The sequence below is a fragment of the Oryzias melastigma genome, linkage group LG17, assembly GCF_002922805.2.
Source record: "Oryzias melastigma strain HK-1 linkage group LG17, ASM292280v2, whole genome shotgun sequence".
Classification (NCBI taxonomy): Eukaryota; Metazoa; Chordata; class Actinopteri; order Beloniformes; family Adrianichthyidae; genus Oryzias; species Oryzias melastigma.
In genome coordinates this window covers 24,718,685-24,730,641 of record NC_050528.1, presented here as the reverse complement: position 1 = coordinate 24,730,641, position 11,957 = coordinate 24,718,685, and the positions used below count along the sequence as shown (strand labels likewise).

General features: G+C 39.0%; 2 protein-coding genes across 3 annotated transcripts in view; one reads left to right on the top strand and one right to left on the bottom strand.

The window, feature by feature from the left end:
* LOC112147411 (peroxiredoxin-6) overlaps positions 1–4,864 on the top strand; it is a 6,246-nt gene extending 1,382 nt beyond the window's left edge. The window contains exons 3-5 of the mRNA XM_024273771.2: positions 2,955–3,104; positions 3,183–3,329; positions 3,396–4,864. Of these exons, the coding sequence (XP_024129539.1) occupies positions 2,955–3,104; positions 3,183–3,329; positions 3,396–3,587 (489 nt within the window). The 3' untranslated portion in view covers positions 3,588–4,864. The remainder of the gene's footprint in view (positions 1–2,954; positions 3,105–3,182; positions 3,330–3,395) is intronic.
* fggy (FGGY carbohydrate kinase domain containing) overlaps positions 3,948–11,957 on the bottom strand; it is a 13,685-nt gene continuing 5,675 nt past the window's right edge. For both annotated transcript variants that reach the window (XM_024273767.1, XM_024273768.2), the window contains 9 exons: positions 11,121–11,224; positions 10,765–10,872; positions 10,028–10,077; positions 9,734–9,896; positions 9,066–9,140; positions 8,866–8,986; positions 8,636–8,730; positions 4,270–4,331; positions 3,948–4,129 (listed from right to left, as the gene is read on the bottom strand). In XM_024273767.1, the coding sequence (XP_024129535.1) occupies positions 4,042–4,129; positions 4,270–4,331; positions 8,636–8,730; positions 8,866–8,986; positions 9,066–9,140; positions 9,734–9,896; positions 10,028–10,077; positions 10,765–10,872; positions 11,121–11,224 (866 nt within the window). In that variant the 3' untranslated portion in view covers positions 3,948–4,041. The remainder of the gene's footprint in view (positions 4,130–4,269; positions 4,332–8,635; positions 8,731–8,865; positions 8,987–9,065; positions 9,141–9,733; positions 9,897–10,027; positions 10,078–10,764; positions 10,873–11,120; positions 11,225–11,957) is intronic.

The window sequence follows — 11,957 nt, the reverse complement described above, 5'->3', positions numbered from 1 at the left end:
AAACAAGTGAAATTGAATTAAAGAATTAGAAATGATTGGACACTTTTTATTTACAAAAAGACATTCTTGCCAAAAAGAGAAAGAAAACTAAAGTAAACAACAGTAAACAAAAACTTCACATTTTTGTCAATACTTTAAAATGAATAGAAAAACATGACAAATACAGTGGGGCAAAAAAGTATTTAGTCAGCCACCAATTGTGCAAGTTCTCACACTTATTAAAAAGATGGGAGAGGTTTGTAATTTTCATCATATATCTCAACTATGAGAGACAAAATGAGGAAAAAACATTCAGAAAATCACATTGTCTGATTTTTTTCAAAAAAGTATTTGTAGGCAAGGCAAGTTTATTTGTATAGCACATTTCATGTACAGAGACAATTCAAAGTGCTTTACATAAAGCATTAAAAGAAACAATCAAAAGAAATAGTAAAAATGTCATTCATCATCATTCAAATCATTAAAATAAAATTAAAAGAAAGTAAAAATTTAAAACAAGCATAGATAAAAGTGCGGACGTAAACTTTTGAATACATATTAATCAAATGCAGCTGAGAACAGGTGAGTCTTTAACCTGGATTTAAATACACTGAGTGTTTCAGCAGATCTAAGGTTTTCTGGAAGTCTGTTCCAGATCTGTGGAGCGTAGAAGCTGAATGCAGCTTCTCCATGTTGAGTTCTGACTCTAGGAACTTTAAAGTCTATCCTCTGACAGACCGGTAACCAGTGTAAAGACCTCAGAACTGGACTGATGTGGTCTACTTTCTTGGTCCTTGTGAGAACCCGAGCAGCAGAGTTCTGAATAAGCTGCAGTTTCCTGATGGATTTTTTTGGTAGTCCTGTAAAAACACTGTTACAGTAATCAAGTCGACTAAAGATGAAAGCATGCACTAGTTTCTCCAGGTCCTGCTTAGACATCAGATCTTTAATCCTTGAGATATTTTTGAGATGATAATAGGCTGATTTAGTGAATGCCTTAATGTGTTTATCAAAATTTTGTAAATGATGTTGGAAAATAAGATTAACAAAAGTTAATCTCAATACTTTGTTGCATACCCTTTGTTGTTGATGACAGCAGTCAAATGTTTTCTGCAAGTCTTCATAAGGTTTTCACAAACTGTTGCTGGTATTTTGGTCCATTCCTCCATGCAGATCTCCTCTAGGGCAGTGATGTGTTGGGGCTGTCGCTGGACAACAAAGACTTTCAACTCCCTTCAAAGATTTTCTATGGGGTTGAGATCTGGAGACTAGCTAGGCCACTCCAAGACCTTAAAATTATTCTTATGAAGCCTCTCCTTCATTACCCGTTAAGTGTGTTTGGGATGGTTGTCATGGTGAAAGACCCAGCCATGTTTCATCTTCAATGTCCTTGCTGATAGGAGGTTTTCATGCAAAATCTGACCATATATATCCCCATTCATTCTTTCCTTTGCATGGATCAGTCGTTCTGGTCCCTTTGCTGAAAAACAGCCCCAGAGTATGATGTTTCCACCCCCATGCTTTACAGTATGTATGGTGTTCTTTGAACTCAACTCAGCATTCTGTCTCCTCCAAACATGACAAGTAAAGTTCTTACCAAAAAGTTCTGTTTTGGTTTCATTTGACCATGGAACATTCTCTCAATCGTCTTCTGGATCATTGAAACTTTAGACGGGCATTCTTATGTACTGGCTTTAGCAGGAGGACACGTCTGGCACTGCAGAGTTTGAGTCTCATAGTGTGTTACTGATGGTATTCTTTGTTACGTTGGTCCCAGCTCTCTGCAGGTCATTCACTAGGTCCCCCATGTGGTTCTGGGATTTTTGCTCACCGTTCTTGTGATCATTTTGATCCCACAGGGTGAAATCTTGAATATCTTGAGATTGTCGGTGGTCTTGTATGTCTTCCATTTCCTAATAATTGCTCCACAGTTGATTTTTTCACATCAATATTACAGTCTTCCCAGTCTGCTGCAGGTCAACAGTTTTGTTTTTGGTGTCCTTAGACAGCTCTTTGGTCTTGACCATAGTGGAGTTTGGAGTGTGAGTGTTCGAGGTTGTTGACAGGTGTCTTATATAGATAACGAGTTCAAACAGGTGCAATTAATACAGGTAATGAGTGGAGGACAGAGGATCATCTTATAGAAGAAGTTACAGGAAATCTTGCTTGTTTGTAGGTGACCAAATACTTATTTTCTACCATAATTTACAAATAAATTATTTAAAATTTAAGAAAATGCAATTTTCTGGATTTTTTTCTCATTTTGTCTCTCATAGTTGAGGTATACCTATGATGAAAATAACAGACCTCTGTCATATTTTTACGTGGGAGAAATTGGTGGCTGACGAAATACTTTTTTTGCCCCTCTTTATATCTATTAATGCAGATTGACATTTTGCCAAACTAAATGAGAAAAAAGGAGGAAAACTTTTTATCATGGCAGAAAAATATGAAAGGAAATTGCCCAAAAATATCAGTGGTGCTAAAAAATTTCATTTCAAATAAAATTGTGAAATGTTTTTTCAATTAATCTTGAGCCTTTACACTTACATTTTTAAAATAAAATCTTATTTTGGAGGGATTTCTGTTGCTTTAGTGATTTATGTTTCACTTTATAAACATATATAGACACATAATATAAAAATGACATTTTGCTCCTCCTTTAGACCAGCTTGAATTCTTTGAGGCAACACACATTAAAGGTTTTGGTTCCATCTTTTTTTCCACACATCATCTGATTTTCTTTATGGAAAATTATTATGGATCAATAATTATGTTAATCATCAAAAACAACAAAAAAATGCCACTTGGGAAAAATAAACATTTGATCAGAAGCAAATGTATCTTTTATTATTAGACAACACAACAGTAAACGAGTTTGAATGTCAAATCAATTTGAGTTAAACTGGTGTGTAATCTCTTAAGACCTAAGTTTGGAGCTTCTCCGTCTCTTGTGTCTCCTCTCCTGGTGTTAGGACATCCTGGCGTACAACAGTGAGGGGTCGGCGAGCGGCTTGTTGCCCTTTCCCATCATAGCAGACAGCAAACGGGAACTGGCAGTAGCTCTGGGCATGCTGGACCCAGATGAGAAGGACAAAAACGGCATGCCTCTGACCGCCCGCTGTGTGAGGCCTCCACACACACACACACACAGGGTCAGAGGTCGCTCTCTATAACAGACCCTCCCTTTGATCCCCTCGTAGGTGTTTGTCATCGGCCCCGACAAACGGCTGAAGCTGTCGCTGCTCTACCCGGCCAGCACGGGGCGCAACTTCGACGAGCTCCTGCGGGTGATCGACTCCCTGCAGCTCACAGCGGAGAGGCGGGTGGCCACGCCGGCCGACTGGAAGGTATGAGACACATCGGCGGCAGTCATCCAATGGGAAACGTGAACCGCCTCATTTCTGTTTCGCCAGCCTGGAGACTGCGTGATGGTGCCGCCCGCCATGTCTGAGGAGGAGGCCGCAGCTTTGTTCCCCGACGGCGTCTACAGCAAGGACCTGCCGTCCGGGAAGAAGTACCTCCGCTACACGCCGATGTCAGCCAAGCAGACAGAGCGCACAGAATGTATATACTCAACTCTGTCAAACGTGAACATAACGAACTAGTTAGTAATATTGGACTTATTTTAACTTATATCCACATTTTGAACTCATCGTAGAGTTGCAGCCTCTTTATTTCAGTGCAGAATTGCAGAAATGATGGAGCTTTTTGTGCAAATAAACCAGCTTCTGATTCTCCTGGCAAAACTGCTTTTACATCACAGGACAGAAACTTGTGCCCAATCATCCAATCATCTGGACTGTACCATGATCCCGCCCCTCTTATCATAATTAAGGTCTTTTTCGACTGTTATCTCAGCTGTGAAGGCTTTGCAGCTCACCGGAGCTCATTCACTCTGATCTCCCTGACGTCCTCTCTGAGCCCAGCGGACAGGAAGGCGGAAAGGACACGAGAGTCGTGCAGGCGGGAGTCAAACAAAAATGTTTATTGTCATTTAAAAAAATTACCGGTAAATAAAATGACGGTTTAAGACTCCCCGGTTTGAATTCCAGAGCGTTGTCATTGTGACATGTTCTCCATGAGGGCCTGGTACTCCCTCTGGTGGGAGACCAGACGCAGAAACACTTTGTACTTTCGCTCGTAGAAACTGCAAAAAACAGGAATATTTTTAAATGGGTTGTAATTACTTTTGAAGTAAAATAATTTTATTGAGAGAAGTAAAAAAAAAATTCTATTTGCCTAAATTTGCATCTTATAGTAGATGTAAATCAAAAGAGGCACAGCTACCTTTGAAGCTCTCGTTCAGGCTGAACCACTCTCCCCACTTTAGCCATTTTCCCCATAGCCTCCTACAAAACAAACCATAAACACAATAAAGTCACTTTTTTATTTTCCATATGATCTATTTATGAGCCAACTGGAGCGGAGTTCACGGTGAATGTGTGGCGTGGTCTGCCCGCTGCCTTAAAGCCGCCCAAATCCCGGCTGCAGATCCGGGCCTAGAGGATCAGGCGCAACAACTGCCCCGCTGTATTTATGGTGAAAACGAGTTGACAGCTTCAGCCCGCTTCGAATAATACTGTCTTATTTTTAGCAGGAGGCTGCTGTGAACTCCTGAGTCGGGTCGCTCGAACCGCACAGTTCCGTTAGAAACAGAAAAAAGCACTAAGACACCCCTGTGCTGCTCAAATGAAATGACTTTGAGGTCCCAAACCTAATTAGCTTCTCGCTATTATTACCTTGAAATTTAATTAAAACTTTTTGACAAATCAGAGTTGTTAGATCTGAAAAATTTGGACATTTAGGTCAAATTCTAAACAAATTTAAAATATTATCAATGAGGAGAAATAGCATCTAAAAGTATTCTAACCAGGTAAGGAGGTCTGACAAAAAAAAGATCCCGAAGTCAATGAAAAGAGAAAAAAACAGGACCAAACAGCTACTTACCTGAAAAAAAAAGAACTTAAATAAAAAAAAAAACAATGAAACCAAAATTTAGTTTAAGCCTTAAAAATACACAGCTGCTAAATATTTCTTTGGCTCTCAACTAAACTACATATATTTTTAACTATGTGACTAATGAAAACTGTTTTAGCATCACCTGCTTTTCTCTGATTTATAGTTTGAAGTTTATAGTTGGAACCACAGATTCCATGAACATGGACTCATAATCTGTGGGGTCACCCAAAAGATTCAGTAACTGAGGAAATGAAGCCTCAAATGGAACGGACACAGTGACTGAAGGTAACTCCGCCCACCTCAACAATGTGCTGAAAACAGCAATATGGTGGGACCGTTGTTTGTATATAAGAACTGGACTGAGTGACCAAACAGGAAGTACCAACTTGCTCCAAGAAGGGTCTTACTCTGTAATCCATCTTTTACAGTTATTTAAAATTGTTTACGCTCTAAAATAAAAATCTCCACACAATTTGCAAAATTCTACTTCAAGGAGCAAAACACCATCACAGGTTTGCACAACATTACACACAATGATTTGTGAAACTTACACACACTTTAACCCATTAGACACAGATAGGGAATGTGAGGTTACTTCCTTGTCATTACAAAGCACTGTCATAGTAATGTAAAAAAAAATTTGGAAAGTTTTAAAAATTAAGTTTTAGTGTGTTCAATAAATCTTTATCCTGTACGTGTGTTTTAGATTTTGTCCCCCTTTGCGATTGAGCATTATAGTTTATCTTACTTTATGTTTTCAGGCTGTTTTTTTATGAATTAAGATAAATGTGATCACTTGGAGGTAGAATTAGGAAATCTCTAGTAAATCTGTCCCTGTTTTCTCAGCATGTTTGAATTCCAGTTTACAGTTAGATGACAATATGGAAGTTTTCAAGCCATTTAGAAATTACTTTTATGTAATTTTATTTTCCTATGAAATCATAAAAAAGTCAAATGTCGAAGGTATTTCTGTGTGAAATAGTGTTATAATTTGGCTAGTAAAAAATACATTTTACCGTAAGATGTTTTTATCAATCGGTCAACTTGGCTGGTGATTTAAAAATTAAATTTCAGGCAAAAAAAAAAAAAACAGAGCAATGTGCACTACAAATTGTGCAGAAGGCATGTTCCTTTCACTGCCAACCTTTTATCGTCTGAAGCAGTGCCACCGAGCGTGCTCAATCTCAGACTGAGATCAACGATAAATCTCAAGCAAAAACAACAAAGTTCAGACCTACGCAGCAGCAACAGTCTAAAAGAAATTCTGAGAATTTGGTTTTAGTTCCTGTCTTATTCACAGGATATTGACAAAAATGTTTGTCAATTTTATGTTTGCTCTATAAAACTTGAAAACATTAGAATTTATTTGGAAAATTAATGTTTTTTTTTTTAAATGGAACTGATCAATTAGTTTAATGTTCTGTTTGATTTATGTTCTTGTTTGAAATTTGAAAGTTTTTGATTTTTATGAAAAAAAATCAGTTGCATAGAGCATCTGTCATGTTTAAAGAAACTAAACATTTAAATCTAAACAACCTGATGATTACACATTTTCTTATGAGCAACAGAGCATTCAAATTTCACTAATATAGTTATATGATTTATATTGTGATATATATCGTAATCGCCTGATATGAAAAAATATATTGGAATATTTTTTTTTTTAAATCGATATCACCTTTTAACGTTAATACAGTTCATGCAGATCAATGTCATTATTTTGTATTTCAAACACGCCTCACTAACTAACTCTGTATGAGGCAACAGAAGACGTTGAAACTGGGTTTCTCATGCTTAAAGTCAATTCTTTGGACAAGTCTAGTCTCGTCTTGGTTTCCTGTTCTAACAGTCATCACATGTGGTTTTCTGATTAAGTGACCTGTATTCCATGCGGTGAAAACAGTATTTTCTAACATATATCAGATAAGAGTTTCCTATTGCTTGCTTTTTTAGTATTTAACAGTTCTATGATACGTCTTTAGATGGACGTTTGTGAAAGGTGCAGTGAATCAGTGGACGCCAGAGTTGTGTTTTCTTGCAGCGCTAGCTTTGAATTTGAGTAGAAACTATTTGCATGTCCGAATACCTGAATACAAAAAGCATTTGTATCGCCCACGCTAAAACAAAAAAGTGTGATTATAATTCAGCTATTCTTCAAAGTCCCACTCCGATCATCTTTTGAGCTGCCAGTGATCTTAATCATAGTGATCCCGTTTTAACCAAAATCAAAAACGTGTCGTTTTCTAGGACAGTTTCTGCAGTAATTCATTAGAAATTCATCTCTGAATTGTGGGTGGGGCTTTAGGTGCTGAGTAACCCCTCCTGCCCCCAAATAAGCTCTTCTTCAAACTGCTTCTTGCTGTCTGCTCCTAAAGAAATACTTAGAAATGCAATTTTAACCCATTGGAACTGATAGTGACATCAGTGTAACAGAAAAATATCTCAAATGTTTTCTGTGGTCAACTTGGTTTGTGGTACATTCCACATAATTTTAATCTTAATTTTCTTTATTTATGTCTGTCATCATGAGAAAAAAATCTACAAGAACATGTTAAAAACACCATTTTCATCAAAGTGGGTCTTTCATTTTAGAATACAAAGTGGCGCACCGTCAGGGCCTCGCAAGCCTTTAGTGAAGGCCTAAAATGAAAGGAAGTATCTAAATCACAGAGAAATGTTTATATATATATATATATATATATATATATATATATATATATATATATATATAAATTTGTCCAAAAATATTTTTATATCATTCCACCTATTCTGTCATCTTCTCGTACAGCTGTGCTGCAGTCAGCCTGTTTTTCTCACAAGGAAGTTTCTGACCAATCAGATTTTAGCCCTAACTTGTTGCTAGGTTCATGAAAGTCTGCCTTACGCTCATACAGTCAGTGCTTCTGTCCTCACTTCCAGTTTTTTGGCGATTTTCCATAAAAAACAATGCTGATTAAACCATAGCCATTTATGGATTAAACACGTTTATGTTGATTCAACCAATCAGAATGTGAGTTAGAGTCTCTGTAGCTTCATGAGGAAGGGAAGAAGACATAATCACCTCTGATTGGACAGTCAAAGCTTGCGCTATAAGCTAACTTCTTCTGTTCTTCTGCACTTGATTTTTGTTTGAATTACTCATTGTTTTGCATTTAACAACAGAAGAAGGTGGAGAAGTTGATTTAGTTGCTGATTTATTGTGTAAGCCAAATCTCAAAATTAACTTTTCTGGAAAAACTGGACATCATCAAAAAAGGCCGACCAACCCTGAAGCTAGTGAGCCTGTCTCAACAGGGAAAAAGATTTGACTGCCACTTTCAGCCTTCCAGCAGTAATATCTGTTAAGGGTAACAGAGTTCTGTGACAGAGTATGAGAATTCCATGCAGCCACTGAACGCATCACGGCTGCTCCAAACGCATCGAGCTGCAGCGTCTATTGTACCGACAGCAGAATTTCAGACAAAATAATTTGCAAGACAAAAAACAGGTTTCAAGACCATGAAAAACTAGTGTTTATCAGCCTCCTCGATCGCCACATCTCATCATTTTCTTTGTAAAGTTCCACCCACAAACACATTTCTGTAGTGATTCTACTCAAGAAAGTTTGTTTAATCAATTCTGAGAACATAATTGTGAGGCACCTTTAATCGTAAAATGCAAAGCAATAAACAGAAATCTCTGCTTAGTTGTGTACCTGCAGGGTGCTGTAGTCACGTGACGCACATGCTCCCAAGACTGCCGCTCCCACCAGAACCGCCTCGGTCTGGTCTGGCAACACCACAGGCAGCCCTAAGGGAACGGGGAGAACACATGAAACCTCTCTTAGATCTGTGAATGTCACCCTAATCAAAGCCCTTTCACTGAATAAATCAATTCACTTGGGAAGGAAATCAACTTGAAATGTAAAAACCCTGATTGGTGTACCTGTGGCGTTGGCGTGAGTCTGCACAAAGAGGGCGTTTTTACTCAAGCCTCCACAAAGGAAGAGGGTGCTGATGTCATGTCCCGCCTTCTTCATGGCATCCAGAATATGAAGCGTACCAAGCTGGAGGGAGAGAAGGTGAAATCTGAAAAAACTTCACATGAGAGGGAAACGGCGAGGAGCAGCCGCTCATTTAACTCACAGCGAGGGCTTGGATGGTGGCTAAGTAAAGCAGCGCCAAGTCGTCCAAGGTTTGGGAGAGAGACAGTCCTATCACCTGGAAAATATCAGGAAAAAAAGGAAAGCTTAGGGATGAAACAGCATCTGAAAACTGAGGAAAAAGCATTTTGGAGAATCAGGGAAAACCGTTCTCTCTTGTTATTTCCCTTAATTGTGGCATCTATTCAAAATTAACACAACACTGACACCCACTGTTTGATCTAAAAGAGCACTTTTTATCTTGAACAAGTGAAGGAACATGTGGAGAATTAGTCGCTCATAAAACCAGCACTTTATTTTGAAAAACCATAAAGGTTAAATATCTGGTGCTGCTATGAGACGGTCAGGTTTATGACAAAAACAGCTAAATGCAAAAAGCAGAAGGATGGGGGAGTGGGGGGGGGGTTACTGGTCCCTGCTGGGATTGGTCAGGTGCAGATTCATCTAATGTTGACTTCAAGCTTCACAAGTTTCACTAGTTAAAACCTTTCATATCTCTTCAGGAGATTCAAATATTAGATGTCTCTTTTCACTGGATCAATAAAGTTTTATTCTATTCTATCCTGAACACATTGATCTCCTTATCTCTTCAGGAGATCCAAAGATCAGATTTCAACAGACAGAATTCTCCCTCCAGTTGTGAGTTCTCACCATGCCTTTCAACGTGGGGTCAGCGAGCGGCGACCTGTTGCCGTGGAAATCCGGCCACACATGAAGGCTGGAGGTCAGCAGATCCACCGGCGACCCCGACTTGGTCATCTGACCCAAGTGGCTGTTCAGGTACGAGTAGATGTTCTCTCCGGCGAAAGGAACGCTAACATATAAAAAAAGACACAACTGTCATTGACTGGCCAGACTTGGGACGAGCACATTGCAGCACTCAGATTTAAACCATTTCCTTCCTAAAACACACTTTAAGCTGTTCCGCTTCCTCTGCAGCCTCACCTTTGCTGAAGCTGCGTGAACACGGCGTGACCCTTCACCACGTGGTCGATCTGAGAGACAAAAGAGAGCGATGAAGCTTTTAGGCACCTGTGGAGCTTTGACAGATGACTTCAAAATAAAAGAGGCAATCCAAATTTAATCCAAATAAAACAATTTCAACTGGATTTTTGTCCGCAAGAGAGTCAAAACAAATCTGGGACTTCCCGATATTTAGAATTCATTCTGTGAATAAAGAGCGTCCCGTTAGTCAGCTAACTTTTAGATGACGTTCTAGCAGTAAGTGGTCTAGTTATAATAATTAGTTCCTCCGCAGAGTTAACAAACGTCAGCTTCCTTTTTTGAGAAATGAAGATTGCAGCTCGAGGAGAAGTTTTAGATAACGATGGAGGGATGTTTCCACTTTGAGCTGCTACTTCAAACATATCAGTTCCCCAAAAATCTGAGCCTCTTCCTGAATGCTCTATTTTCCCACACTGACACTTCCCTTAAACGTTTCTTTGGTAAAACACGTTATTTATAACCAATTTGGGAATTTTTGGCCACTACTAACATTTGATACTGTCAACTTTTTTTTTATAAAATTCTATTAAAAATAAAAAAATGAAAAAGTAGATCTGTAACAGGTTGAAATTTTGGGCGTGCCGTGCACTTCTCCATGTCTGGTTTACCTGTTAGAGTAGTTAGTTAGGCAAATAGCGGGGCAGCTATGTCTGTAAATGTAGATTAGCTGGACTGACCAGTCGCCCAGTGGCGCTCTGCCCCCCCTCGTTTAGCCACAGACCCGGCACCATGGCAGACAGGTAGGGCCCCCACACTCCCGGCACAAACAGCGGCGTCTCGCTGATCTGATTCACAGGGAAATCAAACAAGAAAACCTCAAAAAAGGATCTAAAAAAATGTTTTTAAAATAAAAAAATGTAAATAATAATAATAGATACCAATATGAAATAAATAAAAATAAAATGAATATATAAATAGGAAAAAAATGAAGTAGATAATAATAATTAAAAAAAAAATAACACTATGACTGCAAAAAATAAAAAATACCCAGCAGAGATGTTTTTTTTTTATAGGTGAGCTGGAATGCACTGACCGCCATGTGACAAGTTGACGTCCCACAGATCATCGCCATGCGCGAGGAGATTGAGCGCTGCTCGCAGGGCAAATCAAACCCCTTCACGTCTGCACCTATCACCCCTATACAGCAGAAACGTTTTATTATTATTTTTATAAGACATTTTTAAAAATCATCTGGTAGCTGTTGTCGAGCCGCCACGCAGGTAAATATTTGTTGAGCTGCTTCCAGTTGAACACCGGGAGGTTGGCGTTTGTGCCTCACTGCGGTTGTTGCTGAGGCGCATTTTAACCTCTGACTGACACGACAATCAGGCATCAGTTTCGGGTCAGGAGGGCAAAGTTCACCAGTGGTTTACCTCGCTGAAGAAAACCAGATGGGCTGGATTTCCAAAAGAGGAAAAAAAAGGGGCTGATGACACAAAGCTGGCAAAAACGAGTCTTAATCTATCCGTCACACAATAAAAAAAGAAGTTAACTGTGATTTGTTTTGTTTACTGTGACGCTGGGAACAATTTGTCAGCTTGTTTATCGCTTTGTTTAGTTTTTTGTAAATGTCCTGGACGCTGCAGCAGGGTGTGCCTGCTCGTCTTCAAGGCTCAGATAACTTTGAACTCTTGTGTGTTTGTGCACTTACACACTACAACTGGGTCAAACCATCTTTGATCCGTTTCTGCATCCTGAAGTTTGACACTTTAGATAAAAAAAATCTCTTAAAATTCAAATGTGTGGAGGCCGGCCCCAAAGCAGAACACAAAGCAGCCTTCTATGACACACTTTTTAGGGTGTCCTGTAAGTCCAGAAGAACTGCTGAAGGAGACATTTCTTACTACTAAACTAAAACCAACAAAGACGA